Genomic DNA, 12,081 nt, shown 5'->3' on the forward strand with positions numbered 1-12,081 from the left:
ATATATATATATATATATATATATATATATTTTATTTAGGCTGTGGATTTTTTAAAAAGACTTCTAGAAAGAAATGAAAAGAAAAGATTAACTGCTTATCAGGGTAAATAAAATACAAAGGAAAAAAAAAAAAAAAAATTTCATATCCATTTGAAAAAAAATATAGATCTAAAAAAATATCTGTATTTTAAAAAAAAAAATTTATATCCATTTGAAAAAAAATATAGATCTAAAAAAATATCTGTATTTTAAAAAAAAAAATTTATATATTTTATATATTTTTATTCATATTTATTTATTTTTTAGCACTTAATCATCCATGGATTACATCACAAGTAGGATAATTTAACTTGGAAAAAATATCTTTCTTTCTTGGTTATTATCGTGTTCATTTGTTTATTATTTTTTATTTTGTTTTTTTTTTATTTTTATTTTCTTTTTTTTTTTTTTTTTTTTTTTTTTTTGAAATCTTAATGGATTTTACACATATACAAATAATTAAAGGTTTAAAATTATGGTAAATAATATTTTATTATATATACATGCATACACATTTATATTTGTGCTATGAATCCCCTATACATTCATTTATTATATATATATATATATATATATATTATATATTTTTTTTTTTTTTTGTTTGTTTGTTTGTTTGTTTGTTTTGATTTGGTTGTAATATTGTTGTTTACTAATTATCACATTTGTAATGTATCATCAATATGTTAACTTGTCTTATAATCATGTTATATTTATATAATTAAAAAAGAACAATTTTTTGTCACAATATATATATAAATTATATTTCATGTGTATGCACATATTTCTATTCATTATATATATATATATATTTATTTATTTATTTATATGATTAATACTTGAAAAAACAAAAAAAAAAAAAAATTATAAATTGTCAATATTTTTCTTCTTAATTTATTAACATTAAATTTAGAAAAATGATATATAGTTATATGAGTTGTTTTTTATATATCCCGTGTATTGGGATTATGAGAATAAAAAAAAAAAAAAAAAATTAAATTAAAATAAAATAAAATAAAATAAAATAAATTACAATAAAAAAATATAAACATAATTATATACATATATATATATATATATATATATATATGTTTCCTTTTGTTATTAAATGAAAACATTGTAAAATATGGAAAATAATTGGTAACGGTATTTTTTAATATATATATAAAAAATAATATAAAAAAAAAGATAATATATGATACATTGTTCTTCTTCATATGATAAAAATTAAAGGATATTATTTTAAAGTCTTCCTTCTGCTGACAAAAGTTCTAATGAAGACATAATTATCATTATTTCTAATATGAATAAAGATTAATATAAATAATATATATATATTTATTTATTTATTTATATATGAGGTACATATAAATATATTCACTTTACAAATACATTATTTCTTTTGTTTCTATATAAAGAAGATGCATTATTATTTCCTCCTGATGATATGACAGGTCCTGCATGGATAGAACTAGAATGTTTATTATAGTAAGTATTTTTATATTTATCATCCTTTGTTTTAAAACTTACAGATCCATGATTATTACTATTATTATTGTTGTTGTTACTATATGTACTAAATTTTTTATTAAATTTTTTGGTATCTATGAATTTTTTTTTTTCTTTAAAATGTTCAATATTTAATTTTATTCCATTACAATATAAGCCTAGATCTAATAATAATTGTTGACTTTGACGACAATCTAATTCTGCTATAGCATAAGAATATTCATTTGTTTGGGTTTTATTATTATCATATATATTTTTATAATTAAAATTAGTTTGATAAGGTTTTTTAAATGATCTTTGATATATATCTATTTGAACTGCATGTCCATCATTATATTTTTTTAAACGTTCTATAATACAATCATTAATTTTTTTTTTATCCATACTTTTATGAATATTATGAATAATAATTTTTTTATCATTTACACTTATTTCTTCATTTTTATTATTTTCGTCTGTTATATATTCTTCATTATCATTTTGTTTTACATCATCATCATGTTTTATCTGGTTATCCTTTTTAATTTCATCATCCCCTTTGTTATTATTATTGTTATTATTATTGTTATTATTATTATTATTATTATTATTATTATCATTATTATTGACAAGGTTGTCAGTTTTATTATTATCATCATTCTTATTACTATCTGGTATGATATTCGTTGTGTTATTTTTCATAACTTTAGAAACCCAACTATCTTGTTCAATTTTTTTTTTGTCTTTTTTTTTTTTTTTAGATAATATATCATTACTATTATTATTTTCTTTTTTTAATACAGTATTAATCTCGGGAGTTTTCTGTTCATCTGCATCTGTATTTTTTTTCTGCACATTGTTTTCATGTTTATTTTTTTTAACTTTTTTCTCATTATTATTATTTAAATTTTTTTCTTGTCCATTTTGTTGTTCTACATTATCTTCATGATGTTGATAAGAATTATTCATCTGTTTCTTATCTTTCATGTTGAGTATTTTTTTCTCATCATGATTATTCTGCTCATTATAATTTTCATGAATATTTTTACTTGGAGTATTTTTCTTATCATTATTTTTGTATATATCTGTACTAGTTGTGTCTTTCTTTTTTTGTGTCTCCTTATTTTGATTTTTATATTTAGACAATTTATTTGTAGATAATTCATTTTCCTTTAAAACTTCAGATGATAACTCTTCTTTTGCTTCATGACCATTTTTTTGATGCTTTAGTTTATTGACTTCATTGCTAATAACATGATGATCATCCTTTAATATATTATTCTTCTTATTCTGATCATTTTGTTGGTTGACATTATATTTTGGTAAGGGTAATTTATTTTTTTTTAAATTCTTATATTGTTGATTTTCTTTATTTTTCTTGATATCATTCATATTATTATTATTATTATTATTATTATTATGTTTATGTATTTCTGTTCCTTCATTGTTATTATATAAGACTTGGTCATATACATCATGATGTTCATCAGAATAAATGTCTTCATTTTCTTCTTCAAAATATATATCATCATTATAGTTATTATTATAATCATCACCATCCTCGTAATATACATCATCATCACATTCATTTTTATTATGATCACTATTATAATATAACATTTCTTCATTTGCGTCATCATAATATAAATTATCTTCATTATCATCCTCATAATATAATATGTGTTCATTTTTTGATACTGATTGTTTATCCGTATATCTATTTTGTATATTTAAAGTTGATGAATTTGTCTGCTCTTCTAATAATTGTGTTTCATTTTTTTTTTTTTTTTTTTTTTCATTCATTTTATTCTGAGTAGTAGCATTTACATTTGTGTTATTCAAATTATAGCTAACTTTATTTTTTTTTTTTTTATCATCTTCAATATTTTTCACAGCACTCAAACTAATATTACTATTATTATTATTATTATGGTCATTTTTGATGATGTTGTGTGTATCTGCTTCTCTTAAAACACTTGACTGTAATAATTCTGTTTGTGGTTCTTTACTAACAGGTGAATTATAATAATGAACAAAATCGACATCCACATAATATTGATAAACATTATATTTATGTAGATGTATATTTTGAATAAAATAATAATATATATTTGTATGTTTAGATTTTTTAATTTTTCCATATATATAAATATAAATTTCATCATGTAAATTTACAACTTCAATTGAAATAATATGAACTGTACATGCATTTACATCTAGATTTTTATAATATTCATAGATCATATTTCTTGATTCTAATTTTATCATATGATCACTTTTGTGGCAGCCTTCAATATTAATTTCGTTTAAATTAAAAAAATGATTACTATAAGAACTATCAACACAATTGTTGCTATTATTATTACTAATATTATTATTACTAATATTATTATTACTAATATTATCATTATTGTTGTTGTTATTTTTTTTTATCATTTTTATATCATCAAGGTGTGCTTGTTTATCTGTATTATAATAATCATTATTCATAATGTGAACATTATTATGTATCTTTGTGTTTATTGTCTTAGCTTCATCATTAAAACTAACTAGAAGTATTGCTTTCTCGGAATAAAAATTATGCATCATTTCTTTTTTTGTATGTAATACATAATAATATTGATATATAAACATATAAGATATATTATATGCATTTCCATTAGATGAATTAAGATTCTTACAATTTATATCCTTCATATCATTCATATTACATACATCATCCACATGTTCACTTTCATCATTACTACTATTATTTATATTGTTATAATGATAATTATTATTATTATTATTATTATCATCATCATCTGTATTCTCATATATTACATTCTCATTCTTTATGTCTACATTTTTTATATTCTTATTAGTAATATTAATATTAGAATGTTCCATATCTTTCATATAATTATTACTATTATTATTATTCATTTTGTTGTGTAGTGTTCTGCTATCCATTTTTTTATCATCCTTCTTTATATTATTATTACTCATAGAGATATTATCTCTTTTTTCATATTTCTTATATGTGTCTTCTTTCTTTTCATCTCTTTTGTTGTGATTCACACTTTTCTGCATTTTATTGTCATGTTTTTTATTCTTCTCACCACCATGATTCATCATATTATTTAACATTGAATCTTTTCTTGTTTCGTTATTATTATAAACATTTTTGTTATCCTCCAAATGGTATACGTCATCTAACATGGTGCTATTCTTATTTTTATTACTATTAATAATAATAATAATATTATTATTTGATGACATATGCTCGTTACTTCCTGGGGCCGTTGTGTTGTTTTGATTATTACTATTATTCATTTCTGAGTTAAACTGAGAAATATTAGGATGAGTATTATAATAATAATTATTATTATTATTATTATTATTATTGTTGTTGTTGCTACTAATGCTCATGTGGTTGTTGTTATATCCTTGTGAAGAGTTAAAATAATTACTCATCTTCTTTTGCCCTACATCATTTGAATTATTCAACTGGTTATCATTCACCTCAACATATTTTTGCATGTTGTGATTATTATTATTATTATAATAACTCTGATAATTATTGTAATGATGATTACTATTTTTAGACATATTTACATAGCTTTCATTTGTATGGTCAACATTATTATAATTTCTATATACATTATTTATAGCATGTTGGTTGTTGTTTGGATTGCCTATATCTTTATCACAGTTAAAATAATCTTCATTATGTTGTTTTTCTTCTTTTTTATGGCTCATGTTATTATATGCTACAGCTACATTTTTGTTACAGCTATTATTCTGGTGATTAAAATTATGTGTGTGACTACCACTATGATCTACACCACTACTACTACTAATATTATTATTATTATTATTACTGTTATGTTGTTGTTGTTTTTGTTGTTGCTGCTGTTGTTGCTGTTTTTGTTGTTGTTGTTGTTGTTGCTGTTGTTGTTGGGGGGGGTGATATTTATTATATTCCTCATCCATATTAACATTATTATAATTATTCATATTTATATCACAAGCACTATTCATCTCTTCTTTTGTCTTACCAATATTATTATATACATCCTCATTATAAGACGACAACACATTATGTTCTCCACTTTTTAATATACAACTGTTTCGTGGGTTCATACTATTTTTCTTTTTATTATAATGAGCATTGCCACTGTTACTTAGATGAGGATTATTATGACTAGAATTAGTAAGAGTTGAATTTTTTTTATTCTTATCATTACTATTATTATTTTGTGGAAACACATTTATATTTAAAGAATTGTTATCCTCACCGTTTACTTGATGTCCCAGTTGTGTCTCATTATTCATATGGTTATTATTCATATTGTTATTATTCACATTGTTATTATTCACATTGTTATTATTCATATTGTTATTATTCACATTGTTATTATTCACATTGTTATTATTCATATTGTTATTATTCACATTGTTATTATTCATATTGTTATTATTCATATTGTTATTATTCATATTGTTATTATTCATATTGTTATTATTCACGTTGTGCTCACTCACATTATGATCACTCACATTATGATCATTCACATTATGATCATTCACATTGTGATCATTCACATTATGATCACTCACATTGTGATCATTCAAGTTATTTCCTTTCACAATATTTTCATTAACATTATTGTTGTTATATTTTGAACTCGAATATTTATTCTTGTAGAAAAACATGTGGAATTTACTTTTACTTTTTGTGTAAGGTTTTGAATCCGATTGTTTGTTCATTTTGGCTAGCTCTGAAATTATTGCTCAATATAAAAATATAAAAAAATATATGAATCAAGTATACACATAAAAAGGTGTATATATTATATTGTTTTTAAATATATATTTATCTATATGTTTAAATATATATTTATATATGTATTTTATAATATATTAAAAAAAAAAAAAATAAAAAAATAAATATTTTATAATTATTATTAAAATATTGTATATGATAAGAGTTTATAAACATATATACACCTATTCAATAATTATCACACATATAATATATATATATATATATGTATATTTTTATTTATTCTTTTGTTATGAAATTAAATTAATTTTATATTACATTACACAGTATATCTTTTATAAGCATTTACTTATACATACATATATATATATATATATATATATATTTTTTTTTTTTTTTATATTTATCTTCCTTTAATAGCTTATATACGTGTCATAAACTTATTTTTAAATATTCTACAATATTATATAATATAATATTAAAAAAATTAATAAAATGAAAGAAAAACATAAGGAAATTTAAAAATTATATATACTGCAATAAATATATATATATATATATATATATTATATTATTTTTATATATTTCTATTTTATTAAATTTTTTTTTTTTTTCCTATTTCAATATTATACATAATAGTTTATTTTTTATTTTATTTATAAGAACAGTATTTTTTTTTTTTTTTTTTGGTTTTAATATTTACATATATATATAATATGTTAATATAAATATAATTAATATATAATTATTTGTCAAGGGTAAAAAGAAAAAAATGTTATCTATTTTTTTTATGTAATAAAAAAAAATATATTATCATATAATATATATATATAATATTAATACATATTTATTATATATATATTATAGTATGAATATATTTTTTATTTCTTATAAAATTAATTGTGAAATTTTTTAAAAGCACCAGGGTCATATGGATATAATATAATATATACAATAATAAAATAATGATATTATATATATATATATATATATATTAAATATATTTTTTTTTTTTTTTTGTCACATAGATATTATTCATTTATATTACAATAATATATATACATATGGTTTAAATATTGTATAGGCTCCTTTTTTTTTTTTTTTTTTTCAATTATATTATATATAATATATATATATGTATATTTTATAATTTTCTTTTCTTTCCTTTTATTTCTTGCTTGTATATATATATATATATATATATATTATATGTTATATATATATATAATATATATAAAAATATTATTTTAAGTTCCTATCACCCATCCACAAAATTACTATTTATATATTACATATATTATATATATATATAAAATATACATTTATTTATCTATATAATAAGTATAAATGTAAAATAAATATTTTTATTTCATTATGAGAACTAACCTCTTACTTCTTATAAATTTATGAAAATCAAAAAGTAGAAGAAGAAGAAAGAAAAGAAAGCTGTTGTATATATATTATATATATATATGTAAATTTTTTTTTTTTTTTTTTTGGTCATTTAAAAAAATAAATAAATATAAAAAAAAAAATATATTTATTTTATATGTTAAATGTATACATGTATCGTTATTTTTTTATTTTTACAATATTGTAAATTTATAAAAAATAAAAAATAATAATTTACATGATAATATTTATTATATGTAAAAATAATATATATATATAAATATATATATATATATATTATCCTTGTGTGTTTTTTTTTTTTTTTACAACATTATATAATAATATTATTATAATATTTTATTATTATTATTATGCGTAGTGGTCATATAACTTATGTGAGCTCTTTATTTATTTAAAAAAATATATATTTTCTTGTTTTAATTATATATTATAATATAACCTTCAAAAACACACATATATAAATATATATATATTTTATGAAGAGGAAAAAATAATTATTATACCAAAAAAATGTATATTCTTATAAATATTGAATAAAGAAAAAAAATATATAGAGGATTAAATGTCTTATCACATAAAATATATATATATATATATATATATATATAATATATATATAATACGAATAAGGTTTTAATAATATTTACCATATATAATATAAATGTTCTTTCAAATATATTATATATATATTTTATGTTTAGGTTTTCTTATTCTTGTTCTTGTTCTTTTTTTTTTTCTTCTTTTAATTAATCTTTGATATAATATATTATAAATAAATACAAACATATATAAAGGATACATAAATATATTTATATGTATATGATATAATATTATCATTATGTTATTATATATATATATATAATTAATTTAAATCCCAAATGTTTCCTTCTTATTTGAGTTTGTCACATAAATATATAACGAATATACAAAAAAAAAAAATATATATGACTCTTATGTATATATACATATAAAGTTGTTTCGTTTTTTTGTTTTTTTCAATTTAAAAAAAAATTAATTAAAATAATTTATAATATATTTTTGTTTATATGAAAGGAAGGGGAATATTTTGTTACCATCCCTTTTTAATTATTCTTTCAAAAAAAAAAAAAAAAATAAAAAATAAAAAAAAAATATACATATAAATTATAATATATATATATATATATAGAAATATTGTAAGTAGGATTTAAAAAATTTTGTTCATAAATGAGCATTTTGATATATAAATATATATATATATATAATTATAATTACAATATTTATAACTTTTTATATTTTATTTTCTTTATTTTTTATATATTAAAAATATTTTGATGGACCTGTTTAAAAGAGAAAAGGTGAATTTGGATTTAAATTATGAGATAACATTTTCGTGTTGCATAAAAGATATTTTATATGTTGGAAGTAAGGAGGGTATTCTATATAAATACCAACTAATAAAAGAGGAGGAGAAAACAAGTGCTGATATTAAGAATGATTATATAAAAAATGAAAAGTTTAATATTGATAATAATGTGGAAGGAAGTATAAGAATAAAATTTTTAGGAAATTATTTAATAAAAAAAAACAGAACAATTAATAATATAACAATTGTAGAAGAGAAAGAGAATATAATTATATTAATTTTAATAGATGATATATTATATTGTATTAAAAATGATAATTTTGATGTTTTAAATATTATATATAAAAATGTTTTATTATATAGAATAAATGAAAATAATAGTAATGAATTATTAATATATACAAAAAAGAAGAGATTATATTTTTATAATTATGATAATAGTACATATAAATATTTAAAAGAAATAACAAATCCATTTAATGATTTAATATCATGTATGGTGTGGATTAATAATTCTTTATTTTTAACTATAAATAAAGAATATTATTTTTTAAATATTAAAAATAATGAAAAAGTATTATTATATAGTCATGAATATGAACAGACATATAAAAATATTACTCTAATTGATATGCATGAAATATTTATTGTTTGTGATTTAAATATTGGTGTATTTTATGATGTCGATACTTCTATGCCTTCTAGAAAAAATACTATCATATTAAGTGGATGTGTAAAACAAATAATATCTTTTCGTTTTTTTTTATGTTGTTTAAATTTTAAAGGAGTTATAAATATATATAATATAAAAAATCAACAACATATACAAGAAATCTCTTTAAATTATATACCTGATATTGTTATTAATTTTACTAATATAAAAAAAATATATAGTGGTCTTATCTCTTTATTTAATGATAATGATGATGATGATGATGAAGAAGATAAGGCAGAAAATATTTTTTTATATAATCAAAAAAATAAAATTAAATGGACATCATCTGATAGAGGAATAAAATTTTATGAAGAAAAAAAAAATAAAGGATTATTAAAAATGGAAACTGAAGGAATATTATCAAAATCTTTAGTAAATGATTTTATATCTGGATTATCAAAAAATGATATATATGATCATAATAATATCTTATATAATAAATATTTATATGAAAATAATGATATATATACAAATAATATAAATATATATAATAACACATTATATAATAATCTCTATTTTATTAATAAAGATTGTTTACAAGTTCTTAGTTGTTTAGAAATTTATGAATACTTACCACAATGTATTGAACAAGGAAAAACAAAAAAAGGTTTTGTTTTAATAGAAAATTATGCATTTCAAAATAAACAAGATAAATATGATATCTTATGTGAATATAATAAAGCATGTGCATATCATTTTTTTAAGAATTTAAATTTCTCAGTCTCTTTCATATTTTTTCATAAAATTAATATTAATATATTTTTTCTTTTATACTTTTGGATCGATTACTTACCTTCATCTCAAAAAAATATTATACAAAAAATGATGGAATATAAAGTCATCCAAGAAAATATTAATAAACAGTTTAAATGCTTTTTGCCCTTCCCTTCTAGTATCAAAGAATTAATAGATAGGAATTATAACAACTATATAAAGGACAAGCCAGATTATTACCTGTCTGATTATATGTTCAACGATTTTTATCATAATAATAGTAATAATGATGATGATGAAAAAAATAATAATACTTACATTAATACTAGCACATATGAACATAATACAAGTTCTTTTATTTCCTCATCTGAACAAAGAGACAATCAAATAAAGAAAAAACTTTTACATACAGCCAACAAATGTTTAGTAAATTATTTATTACTCAAAAGAGATTATCTATTACAAAATAAAGATATGTATAAATTATCATATAAAAAAAAAAATCATAATTCTAAAGATTTCATTGATAATGAATATATAATAGAACAATGTATAGATAATCTACTAATAAAACTATTGACCATAAATAATTATAATAAACAATTTTTTCATTTTATTATGGAAACTAATAAATTACATATAGATCTAGAAGAATGTATACAATTCTTAAAAAAAGAAGGAAAATTTGTAGAAATCATTTTTATATATATACGATTAGGAAATTTTGAAGAGGCCATTGAAATATGTTCTTATTTTTTTCATTATTACAATGAAAAGTATAATGTTATTAAATCGACAGGGGAATTTAATGTATATCAATATGATGTATGGCACGAAGGAAGTAAGAAAAAAACAAACAAAAGTGGTGATAACAACAAAAGTGGTGATAACAACAAAAGTGGTGATGATAAAAATTTTTGTTGTGATAACAAAGATGATGATAAATATATATACAATGATATGCACCCCAAAAAAGAAGAAAATAATATATTTACTTTCTTCAATTTAAAAGAACTGAATGAAGAAAAATATTTGAATTGGATAAAAATTTTTGAGAAAGAAAATGTAGAAAAAAATAATGTATCAGATAAAGATAATAATAATTTTCAATATGCATTACAAAAAATATATAATATTCTTATTATATTAAATGATAATATACATTTATTAAATCTTCAACAAGAAAAAATTAAAAAATTATTTGAATATGCATTTCCATTCTTAATAAAATATAATGAACATTTTTTCTTCCATTTTTTAAAAAAAAAAAATATTTTAATATCTCCAGAAGAAATTATAACTACCTTTAAAAAAATGATACAAATAGATAAAGAAAATTATAAAATCAAATATTATTTACAAAAATATATTATACATTATTTAAAACATGATAAATATAATAAAAATATAAATACAATATTAATAGAATTATATATTAACAATGCATACACAAAAAATAATATAAAACAATTACAAATCAAATTAATAAAGTTTATGCAGTATGAATATCCTATACATATAGATTATATTACACGACTTATAAAAAACACATCTTTCTATTTTTTGAAGGTCCTACTATATGGAAAGCTACACCGTCACTAG

At 18.3% G+C, this 12,081-nt stretch overlaps 3 protein-coding genes across 3 annotated transcripts in view; 2 read left to right on the forward strand and 1 right to left on the reverse strand.

Moving 5' to 3' along the window:
- Positions 1 to 344, forward strand: part of PGSY75_1423600 (putative calcium-dependent protein kinase) — a gene marked incomplete at both ends in the record, with an annotated part of 1,355 nt that extends 1,011 nt beyond the window's left edge. Inside the window, 2 exons of the mRNA XM_018787937.1 lie at positions 40 to 103; positions 307 to 344. Of these exons, the coding sequence (XP_018639309.1) occupies positions 40 to 103; positions 307 to 344 (102 nt within the window). Of the gene's footprint in view, positions 104 to 306 lie in introns of the transcript that reaches the window.
- A 1,069-nt stretch (positions 345 to 1,413) lies between these two features.
- PGSY75_1423700 (hypothetical protein) lies at positions 1,414 to 6,276 on the reverse strand (the record flags this gene model as incomplete). Its single annotated transcript, XM_018787938.1, has 1 exon — positions 1,414 to 6,276. The coding sequence occupies one exon, from the start codon at positions 6,274 to 6,276 to the stop codon at positions 1,414 to 1,416; it is 4,863 nt and encodes a 1,620-aa protein (XP_018639310.1).
- Positions 6,277 to 9,018: 2,742 nt separating this feature from the next.
- PGSY75_1423800 (putative vacuolar protein sorting-associated protein 3) overlaps positions 9,019 to 12,081 on the forward strand; it is a gene marked incomplete at both ends in the record, with an annotated part of 4,508 nt that continues 1,445 nt past the window's right edge. The window contains one exon of the mRNA XM_018787939.1: positions 9,019 to 12,080. Within this exon, the coding sequence (XP_018639311.1) occupies positions 9,019 to 12,080 (3,062 nt within the window).

Source organism: Plasmodium gaboni, chromosome 14 (assembly GCF_001602025.1).
Source record: "Plasmodium gaboni strain SY75 chromosome 14, whole genome shotgun sequence".
Lineage (NCBI taxonomy): Eukaryota > Apicomplexa > Aconoidasida > Haemosporida > Plasmodiidae > Plasmodium > Plasmodium gaboni.